This window comes from Acartia tonsa, chromosome 12 (genome assembly GCF_053477335.1).
Source record: "Acartia tonsa isolate MP-2025a chromosome 12, ASM5347733v1, whole genome shotgun sequence".
Classification (NCBI taxonomy): Eukaryota; Metazoa; Arthropoda; class Copepoda; order Calanoida; family Acartiidae; genus Acartia; species Acartia tonsa.
Genome location: NC_137271.1, coordinates 24,122,236 through 24,134,011, shown reverse-complemented (window position 1 = coordinate 24,134,011; position 11,776 = coordinate 24,122,236). Strand labels below are relative to the sequence as shown.

The 11,776-nt window shown below is 31.4% G+C and overlaps 1 protein-coding gene across 1 annotated transcript; it reads left to right on the top strand.

Annotated features, from left to right (window-relative positions):
* Positions 1-4,757: 4,757 nt before the first annotated feature.
* Positions 4,758-8,965, top strand: LOC145333268 (uncharacterized). Its single transcript, XM_080178400.1, has 5 exons — positions 4,758-4,832; positions 6,462-7,090; positions 7,193-8,279; positions 8,390-8,593; positions 8,901-8,965. The coding sequence occupies exons 2-5, from the start codon at positions 6,464-6,466 to the stop codon at positions 8,963-8,965; spliced, it is 1,983 nt and encodes a 660-aa protein (XP_080034526.1). The 5' UTR covers positions 4,758-4,832; positions 6,462-6,463.
* Positions 8,966-11,776: the final 2,811 nt, after the last annotated feature.

The following is an 11,776-nucleotide window of genomic DNA, read 5'->3' as shown; positions in this document are numbered from 1 at the left end:
CAGGTTTTAGGCTATTTGAAGGCTTCTTGATATTCTCAAAAAAACATAGGGGAGAGCATGAAAAAAAACATTAAAATCTAGAATAAAAAAGTGCTTTTACTCAAACCTACTTCTACCCCAACCACACCTATATTATTTAATGAAAAAAACAAGGATGACATCATCAAAAACGGTATTACAAACGAACATTAACATTTATAAAGTGTCAGAACTGAATATTCAGAATATAAACAGTAAAAACAAATTTGAAGTAAATTTGTTACAAAACTTCTTAAATACAGGATAATGTTTAATTTTTAGTACTTGATTATAGAGGTGTTTCGCTTATAACGTTGTACTTTGTTGTATCAGAATTCTAAAATCCAGATCAATCGATAATATTATCACATTTAAATTTTTTGTTAAAAATCAACATGTTTTAAATTGAAGTACGGTCTTTCTGGTAATGATTATAGAGTTGCTACGCTTTCTAAATCATACCCAACTACTACAGGAATCACCATGCAAAGATTGAAATCAATATGATAGGAAACTTCTAACATAAATCAAAGAAAACAGCTATTGTTCCAGACGAAGGACGTATGGACTGACCCTAATTACAGAAAAGGTTCGCCTTTAAAAACATATTCCTAGATCAATCTAACCCTCAGTACATCTATTAAGGTGGGTGGGAAAAGGGGGGGGGGGTTACTGGTTCATTTGCAAGATTTAATGAAAGCCCAAAATAACATATTGTTAACTGAAATTTCTAATTGAAACTAAATGAATAATAATTGTATTACAATATCAAAAAAGGAAGTAAACATTATTTTGATAAGGATTTTATTACATATAGGGTTAGTATATTTTGCCCTATTTTAGAACTTTTATAATTCAAACAAGGGTGACAACATCCATAAGTAGCAAAGCAAAAAATCAATGAATTAACAAAAAAAACAAAGTGAAATATAGATCACATGTTCAGTTTCATAACAGAGAAAGAAAAAATCAAGGTCTAGGTATGATAGACATACAAACGTAACTGGACAAAGTGTCTCAAAAATCAGCCATTAGGAATTATACATCTCTTTTTTTATGGGTTTCATACCCACTTCTCCTCTCATCTCCCTCATAGTTATTGCGTCACATGGTTGATTTTTTATTCAATATAGTTTAAACAAACAAAAGAGATTATTTGCGTATTGTTAAGTCATCAAAATCTTACAAAGCAATATCTTAAATAGCAGCTGAGAAAATTACATTTTCCACTTGTTACGGACTGACAGACTATAAAGTAAATTATAAGGTAGCTTTGCTAGTACTAAAAACTATAATCTATAATACAAAGTAGAACGATGTCTGTCTGTCTGTCCGTCCGTCTGTCCCTAACGATCTCGGTAACCACTGAATCGAAGGAATTCTACTTTTCGGCGAATATACCTACATGTCCTGTGGTGGTTTTAGGCTGTTTTTGGGTTGATGGGACACCCCCAACCACCACCAAAAAAAATCCCTCTAAATTTTTTTTAATTACCTCTTGGGGCATGGCCCCTAGAGGCCATTGGCGAAGGCGCTAGTATTAAATAAAGGCTTAGTCAAAGTAATCATTAAAAAGTGTAATTCATCAAAATAACTTAACATTTTTAAATTGCAAGATATTTTTCATTTAAGTGTAATTCTTCAATAATCAACTTTCTGATTCATTCAACAAAATATTTACACCCCTTCACTCATCAAGGGTTAAACAATTAAGATTTCAAATTCCTAAAATTAAAAGCTTGGAAAGTTCCTACTGTAACATTTCCTAAGATTTTTAATAAACTTGATGAAAACATAAGGAAATGTATGTATATGTATATATGTAAGTGTTGACAAACTTATACTTAAATTTGTTGCAAACCTTCTTAAATACAGAATTATGTTTAAGGACATACTGACATTTTTAGGACTGGATTATAGAGATGCTTCGCTTATAATGTTGTACTTTAGAGTTGCTACGGTTTCTAAATCGTACCGAACTACTACAGGAATCATCATGCAAAAATTAAATCCAAAGGACAATTTTAACATGCCTAAATCAACAAAAAAAATATCCGTTACGGACGGACTGACCGACCCTAATCATAGAAAAGCTTTACTTTTAACAAGGATGGCTACATCCATAAAAGCGAAGCTCTGAAACACTAGGACAAACGGATATTACCACTTGTAGAGGGCTAGAACTGAATAATCAGAATATAAAGATATTAAATTCGAAACAGAATTGTAAGTAAATTTGTTGAAAAGATGTACTTTAAATATAGGATAATTTTTAGGACATGCTTACATTTCTAGGACTTAATTATTGAGATGCTTCGCTTATACCATTGTACTTTGTTTTTCTGATCAATCAGATATTTATATGAAAAACAAGTTTTAAAAAGAAATTCGGACATTCTAGTTACGATTAGAGTTGCTAGAATTTCTAAAGTCAGTACATAACTACTACAGGAATCACCATCGAAATCGATAGGGTTATTCTAACATACTTAAATTAACGAAAAAACTATCCGTTTCTGACGTACACCCTTCAAGTTATCATGTTCGTTTTTTTACCGTTGATTTCAGAGCTTCGCATTTAAGGATATTGACATCCTTGTCTTATTATCTTGCTATAATAAGGCTTAATCAATTTTTGCATAATCAGAGCTAAATTGTGTTCAAATTTATTGCTTACTTGCTTATGATTCTGGATGAAAGTACCTTCTTACATATTTAGGAACTTATTACTGAGATAAACTTTTCGGGGAAGCTTTATAAATGTCTTTGGTTGATTTTAAACAAAGTTTCTCTTTTCCCAAATGCTAGGTGTGAAGAATCTAGTTATCATATTTTGTGTCAGATAAGCGTTAAATGTCGTCCTGAAAAGAATGACTCATGTCAAAATACTTATAGAATAATATTTCAATGTAGTTTTTACATAAATTCAACAGAGAGTGGTGTGCAAGAGGGGCTGGGGTTGTAAATTCTTCCAATGTTTACTAATTTGTCTTTTTTAGTTACTCCCTCTTTCCTTTCAGATAAAAAGGGTAGGGAGAAGAAAGGAAAAATAAGATGAGGATTAGTAAGTCCATCATTAAGCAACCCTCCCGAGTGAAACATTTTTTATTTAAAATCTGTTTATAATATCAAAATTCCCTTACCCCTTAAACAATGTTCATTGCACGCCTATGAAAAAAACTTGTTTTAATAGCCTGTAGTCAGTATTTGGATAACTGTGCTAGAAACAACTCATAAAATTTGTGACATGTGCTTTTATTTTTAAGGGATACAGAGATAGAACAATTGGCATTGTAAAAAAAAGGTTTAAATTCTGCCTTTGTTAACTGGTTATCATTTGGGGAAAGAGAACAGATAGATATTACACTTTGTGAAAGTAAACAATTTGGGTACCCAAAACCCCCTCCTCCAAATTTTTTTAAAACCTCTATTCAAAGTGAGAATCATCATCCATTTTGAACTGAAACCTAAGTTAGGGACAAAGCTTCTATTTTAAACAAAAAATATTATTTTTTTCTCGACATTTTTTCAAAAAAAGTTAGATAACACGTGACCTAATTGTACAAATGTAGTGTTGAGAATATATGATTCATAACTGAAATTAAATATCTAATGTGTCCAAGGACATTGACATGCTTCAGAAAAAAGAACAAAAACAATCAAATATTGTATGGAAGATATATGTAATAACAAGGATGACAACATCCATAAAAGCGAAGCACTGAAACAGTAGGACAAACGGACATTAACACTTGAATAGTATCAGAACTGAATAATCAAGGGTCAAAGGAAAATTGTAAGTAAATTTGTTAAAAAACTGCTTGATTCAGGATAATGCTTATGGACATACTTACATTTTTAGGACTTAATTATAGAGTTGCTTCGCTTATTACATTATACTTTGTTGTCCCAGGAATCAATATACCAAAAATCAGATAAATCAGATGATTAGTTCACATAAAAATTTGTTGTTAAAAAAGTAAAAAATCAACATGTTTAAAATGGACGTACGGACATTTTGGTAATGATTATAGAGTTGCTACGCTTTCTAAATCGTACCTAACTACTAAAGGAATCACCATGCAAAATTTGAAATCGATAGGACAATTCTAACATGCCTAAATTAATGAAAAAAGCTATCCGTTACGGACGGACGGACGGACGTACGGCGTCCCTAATTATAGAAAAACTTCGCTTTTAAAAATAGTTAATTATGCATATGTATGTAATTGTATATACTTATAATAAAGTAACAGGATGTGTGTGTGTACCGAAGGATCTCGCTAACCGGTGAACCAATCAGGTTCTTCTTAACAGGGTAGCTTCTCATAGGTCCCGAGAAGGTGTATAACTATTTTCTAGGGGGATGGGACACCCCAACCCCCCCCCCCCCCCAAAAAAAAAAACGAAAAATACTCCCCCCCCCAAAAAATGTTTTTTCTTTTTAAAACTAAAATTAAAATAGTAGGCTCAACTATCACTCCTCCAAAAAAAAAAAATCCCCCCTCCCAAAATAATTTTTTAGAATTTTCTTTTAATTCTAAAAAACGAAAAATTAGGTTGATCAAACCTCTTGGGGCAAAGCCCCTAGAGGCTTGGAGCGAAGCCGCTAGTATATATTAAAGCATAATGTAAATAAATTGTAAAATTATGTTATACACAAAATACTATAATGTACTTTGGTTTTAAAAATAAAAAAAATCATATATGCAAATAATGTTTAATTATATTTTACTTTCAGATAAATAAAATATGTTAAAAATGAAAATCAGTGAGTAAACAGTGTGTAATGCTTTAGATCTCAGATTTTAAAGGTAAGTTGAGGATATTGAACAGAAAAAAAAAATTTTGTCTGATAGAAAAAATAACTTTATCAAATATCTTCATTAAGTATATCATTTTATTTTTAAAATTTTCTTTTATTGTTGAAAATGAGAATTTAACACCAAATGCTTTGCTAAGTGAATTTCAAACTTAATTATAAGATCAAAGAAGATAAAGTATAGAATAGAATCCAGGTAGAATATTCTGCCTGGCTAGCCTGAATTAAAAGTGGAACATTTGAAAGAACAAAAAGGCTATAAGGCTGTTAGTAAATCACATGATTTAAGTAATTATTCTGAAAAAATATTTGAAATAAATTCCTTTTGCAATAATTTACTAAAAGCCTTGTAGTCGAGTGTCCAGCTTTCTTTACCCTATTCACAATGGATTAAAATAGAATTTTATGTGCAAAGCTTTAAAAATTTTAATTAAGTAAGCAACTTACTTTTTAAAAATGTACCAAAATTATTGGTCTTAGCATTTATATGATAGGTTTTGCTCCTATGCTGTTTTCAAACAGCTGATTATACATACTAGCAACTACATCCATACATGAAATTGGGGTAGGGGAGGGGGGGGGGGGTTGTACCCATTTAGCTGACCCTTAAAAATTATAAACGTGGTCAATCATACTTATCAAAACAAGGTGTACATTAAAAGTAACTTTTCATCTTTGTCTAAAACGACCAAGCATCTAATGCTGGAATCACCTGTGACATGAGGTGTGTTTTAGTGGTGGTTTTCTTAGTATGACACTAATATTTTAAAGGGTTAAAGATTACATACTATTCACAGTAAATGATAGCAATTTATTCAAAGACAAATCTTAAAAAATACAATATAAAACTAAATTTAAAGGCTTAAAACAAATATTTAACAGTATCTATTAAATTTTGATACTAATTTAACTTTTTTAATTTTGTCCAACTAGTCAGTGTGATTTGTACTTTAGCATTATTGTCTTTACTGCGCAAGTCAAAGATTCTTTCAAATTTTCCAGAAATATTTAGGGTTTTCACTTCTATTCCTCCTTATTCTATGTATAAGATACTATAAGATATCTTTAAACAAGTTTTCACAATAAGGGATTTACAGTCCTGTGATGAAATATAAAGGATAAGACAATGAGAGATAAAGATAAGAGGTCTACAAAAATAAACCGATTGCATATCTAAATTCTAGGGTAGATTTTACATCTACTACTTACTAAAAACACTGACTAGCTATTTAAAATAAAAATAATAATCGTTTGACACTTGCTTTAACAGGCTATTAAACATTTTTAAAAATCAGTATTTTATGATTTTTCCATTCATATTGACATTTTAAACCTGTCTTATTATGATTTCTAGAAACCGTTTGTTTCTCAATATAAATAGTTATTAATCACTTAGTATTGTAGTCAGCTTTCTGAGGATAGTAAAATGAAAATCAAAACTAGTATTGCTATCATAATTTATAATTTATTATTCATAGAAAATTGTCTAAAATATGGTATTATACTAACATTCTAGCACGGCTCAGAACCGGTTCAAAACATTTATGTTCAGTCCCCTTAATTTTGAATAAATAAGAGCATTGGGTTTTTATGAAAATTCTTAAAATTTCTTTATTTTCAGGTATGGATACGGAAGAGAGTAAACACAGTAAATCCTGTGAATTTGGCCTTGGTCAGGATTGTTTAACATCTCTAGACGTACAGAACTCTGAACAATTTAGAAACAAATACAATCTTGTTAAAGAAACAATTTACTGTCTTGACTCTGGGAATACTGGTCAAACATGTACAATTTCAGATAAAATTAATGAATTTAAGGATAAAATAGGAGAATATTATTTCAACAAGAATGAAAAAGTTATTGCAATTCCAAATCAGATGGAAGTACCTAAACATCCTCGTATTTTAAAAGTTTCTGGCACTAAGAAAGAAAACGACAAATTTTTGGATGAATTTCATGAAAGCAAACTTCATAACCAAATAGTCATTGCTGTTAAAAACTTAGATCTTGAGGCTTTTGTACTCAAAGGATTTCAATCTCAAGATTGTTTCAAAGCAAAACTAGAGAAAGGGAAAAAATGTCGAGGAAAGGACCAATTTGCAGACTTGAATCACCATGAAATGGCAGTTATGGGTATACTTGAGATTGAAAAGATTACCAACGGAGATCTTGATGTATGCATAGATCTGCATAAACAATTAAAAAGCAGGGTTAAAGTTGATGCAAATTTGAGCTGGCTATTTAAGCAGGTATTAAATTTATTCTTTCTTTTTAAATTTTTTTTTTTTTAAATACTGTATGATTATTAAGAAATAAAAAATAGATACTTAGTAAAACTTGTAAAATTTCAGGTTAAAAAGACAGAGGGTGAAGCCAAAATGAAAAAAATTGCAGATGAAAATCTAGAAAGTTTTTACAGATATCAATGTTACCTCTTTAACATACAAGACAGCTCTATGGAGTGGGATGAGTTAGTTGTTCTACCCAAATATAAGTTGATCATAAACATTGAAGTTAAGAGTGGTGCACAAATACAGGCACTTAAAAAAGCCTCTTCTCAGACTGTTAAACATTTGGAATTCTTTAAAAAGATGTTTGGAGCAGTTTTATCTCATGAATGGCAATTTGTCAAAGGTGCCTGTACTCCTAATCTTGAAGTAGATAGTGGAGACTCACCCTGTAAATACTGTGGAGACTTTATTGTCTTAGCATCTGATATGGTCGACATGGTAGCTTGGATACAAAATGTCATAAGAAATTGTAAAATATTCAAGAAAGAAGAATATCATACTGAATATAAAGATTTATTAGTCGGTTTGTTAGGATTTGCATGTATGATAAATACAAGCGCTACAAACCAGCTTATCATAGATCCTTTAGACCTAAGCAAAAAAACAGAAATGAAACTAATTGCCAAAAATATTGGTATTGATGGGGAAAATGAGTCAAATAGTAAGTTGAAAGATGTAGCATCAGAAAATAGAAACGAGAAATATGAATACTTATGCTATATGTTAACTCCTGAACAAATAAATGCTATCAAAGATACTTCTCCAATACTTTTTGTTAATGGAGATTTTGGCACAGGTAAAACATATGTCCTAAAAGAAAAAGCTAAAATGTATGCAAAAGAAAATCCAGAAGAACGTGTTGCATTCATGAATCTTACTCAGATCAATGGTCCTCCAGGAACAATAAATGAGTATGAAGGTTTTGCTATAATGGATCTAATAGCCATCAATGACTTTGAAGATTTCCATAACATAGAAGTTGTAACATGTAGAACATTATTTGAACATTACCAAAAACATAAATCTGAAATTCGGCATATAAAATATAATGGCTACATGCAAGTACATGATTTAGTTGAAAATTATTTAAAGCACAATGAATACGAATATGTTCTTATTGATGAACTTCCAGAGTATCAAGAAAAAGGTAAGTCATTTGTTAATATCAAGTATGAAATTACAACACATTAAATATATCAAATTTAAATTTTATCTATCAAAAACAGACACCATACCTTTTTAATGTTTTTATTTTAGAACAAATATTACCAGATCTTCTACAGAAAAGTAAAAACATTTGTGTCACAATAAAACAGCCATTTTGGAAAATAAAAACAGAGCAAGACAGTAGATGGATGACTGATATGAAGTTTAAATATCCAATTAAACAAATAACATTAAAATATAACATGAGGAACTCAGAAACTATTGTAAATATTTCAAAAGTAGACAAAATAAATGGTAACAAAAAGCATACATGTATTACCCCTGAAAAAAATGTTGCTGGTCCTATATGTTATTATTATTACAATTCTAGATTGATAGATTACATGTTGTTAGCAAAAGCAGCAATAAATAAGTACTTTGTTTCCAATCCTGGAGAGTCTGTGGTAATTTTAATGGAGAACAAATCAAAGAACACATTCATAAAAGAGTCCTCCATTCCTGATGCAATTGAACAATGTTTGAGCAAAGCTTTTCCAGATAGAAGAGTCCTGGTAGTAGACAATAGAAAGGAAGATTATCAAGATATTCAATCTTTTCTTAGGAAACCAGATGGAATTCTTGTTACTAGTATCAATAACTTTCGAGGAGCACAAGCAAGAAATGTAATTCTTATTCTTAATAAGGAATCTATTGCGGACTTAAATGCTATGGTAAGAGATGCAGTCTTGAGAATAATGTCCTTTGCAATTGTTATATTCTCAAATCTGGAAACATCCAAGACCAAAGGACTCATACAAGACAAAGATTTACATGAATACATAAATATTGGACCAATTATTCCATTCTGTTATAAAATAGATGGCAGAGGATATAACAAAGTTGATTTAGTCAAAGCCGTCATTAACAAATATTTCAAAGATACATCTGAGTGTATTGTAATATTACATCCTGAAAACAATGGAGAGAAATTGTGCCAAGGATTAAAAGATAAGTTTGGAGTTGACAAAGAAATTGTTTTTTTACCTAAAACTTTTGGACCAGGATGGCAACAGCATCATAAATCCCTTGAGGAAAATCAGAAAAACAACAAAGCCATTATAATTACAAATGCCCTACATTATCTAAAACCAATAACAAATATAGTTGTATTCATTTGTAACACATTTGTAACATTTGACACAAGAAATTATATCCTGCACTATGGACCCAAAGCAATTATAGTTCACAATGGAAATCTTGAAGAACTAGCCGGACTACAAATGGACAAGATTAAAGATCTTGATGGGTATTTGCATGAGACAAAGCTTGAAAAGACAAAAAGGAAAATAAAAACCATTGTTAATTAGCAAGAAATGTGTAGGTATCCTCCAAATATGTTAGCTTGCCTGTACATACACAATGCAATACTATATGTTAACCCATTAGTGCCGAACTTCCCCCCTGTCGTCAGAATCGCTTCAAATTTTAAACACAGCTTCCTTAAGGGATTGAAAGACATTTGTATTTTTAGATTTTTTGATTTGTGGCATACCAAAGAAGTTTTTTTTTTGCGTCGTTTCCGACGCATTCGGACTAATCATTTTTCCCATGCGTCTATTATGTACCATATCGGACTAATCATCTTAGGCTTTTACTGTATAATCTATTAGTTGCTTCGCCCCTAACCTCTAGGGTGGGTGGGGAATGTCAGAAAAATAGCATAAAGCCATCCCAAGATATTTTTAAAGCTTTCCTGATAAGTAAAACCAATTCAGACCCGAAATTTCTATAATCTTTAGCTTCAGACAAAAACCTTACTACTTTATAGTATGGAACACTATACTAGCAGCGGTTACGCCCCTAGAGGCATTAAGGGACCCTTGGGTTGGGGGGGAGTCAAACACCCTCTTTTACTTACAGTTTTTAGAGAAAAATTGATAAAAAAATTTGAGAGGGGTTTATTATTTTCTAGGGGTTATTTCTCCTAGGGCGGTTGTGGTACTCTCCCCCAAAATAGTTATAAACCTTACCAGGTCCTATGAGGAGCTACCATGTAAAGGAGAACCATATCGGTTCAGTGGTTAGTGAGATCCCGTAGTACACACAGACACATGTAGAATGTATATCCAGTTACTTTATTATAAGGATACATCACACAGATACTCTACAATCAGTGTCTGTCTCTACGTCCATTCGTCTGTATAAAACAATTCAGAATATAATTATTTGGTACCAATGGCTACGCCTCTAGAGGCCTTTAGGGGCACTTGAGATGGGGAGAGGTCATTGAATTCAACAACAATGTTTTTCTATTTTAGATTTAAAAAGAATTAATTTCATGTAGTTTATTCTATTTTTTCTTGTGTTGGTTGTTTTTTTTAAGGGGCGATTTCTCTTTGGAGGGTGGAGGTAACCTCCCAAAAAATAGTTATAAACCTTCCCAGGACCTATGAGAAGCTACAAAGTAAAAAAAGAAGCATATCAGTTAAGCAGATACACAGAGAGATATCCTATCACTCTATTACAATGCTTTAGCTAAGAAATATGATTTTGTCGACAATTATATTGAACAACCCAATACATGACAAACCCTCGCCCCCCCTCCCAGCCCCTGTTAGTCCCCAAAGTTTAATAATAACTTTTTCTTATTTGTTGTCTTGCCAACTTTGGGGAATTGTATTTGTATTTTGATTGGTTGGTTTATTAAGTTAAGTGTCCAAATGTTTCAACCACTAAATGTAATCTACAGAAAGATTTTATGGTATAATAGCCCTGAGTAAGTACATCAATTTATCGGCCATTGACTTATTACTTTAGATCCCTAACAAATACATTTCTTAGTTGTAGTGTAGTTGTTAATTAATTGGATGCAATTGTGTATATACAGACGGACGTATATACAGACAGACCATAATTGTAGAGTATCTGCGCTATTTTCATGAATCCCTTAACAGCTAGGCTGCAATAAAAATTACAGAAGTATAAACATATTTACAGTCTTTAATTGGCTGTAATTTTGATATATAGACAGACATACATACATTCACTAGTTGTAAGGTAGCTATTATTTATTTGGATGCAATTATGGAAATACAGACAGGTGGACGTACAGACAGACCCTAGTTGTAGATTATCTGTGCTACTATTTTTATATCCTTAAAATAAAGTAACAGGTTATTGTATGTCTTTGTGTGTGTATCAAAGGACCTTGCTAACCACTGAACCTATATGGTGCTCCGTTACATGGTAGCTTCTACTAGGTCCTGGTAAGGTTTATAGCTATTTTGAAGGAGGGTACCACCCCCATCCCGAGAGAAATCACCCCTAGAAAATAAAAAAAAACAAAAGAAGTTGTATCAACTTTTTTTTTTATAGCTAGCCGGTCCTTTTAGTAAGTAGTAGATGTAAAATTTTTCATAGAATTCAGATATGCAATCGATTTTAAGGTACTAAAATGCAACAAAAAAAAGAAAGAAAATGGCCATTATGAACAAAAAT

Coding starts and splice junctions, on each gene's coding strand:
- LOC145333268 (XM_080178400.1), top strand. CDS start 6,464: ATGGATACGGAAGAGAGTAAACACAGTAAATCCTGTGAATTTGGCCTT. Junction 8,280..8,389: donor TCCAGAGTATCAAGAAAAAG/GTAAGTCATTTG, acceptor TTTTTATTTTAG/AACAAATATTACCAGATCTT. Junction 8,594..8,900: donor AAAAGTAGACAAAATAAATG/GTAACAAAAAGC, acceptor ATCTTTTCTTAG/GAAACCAGATGGAATTCTTG.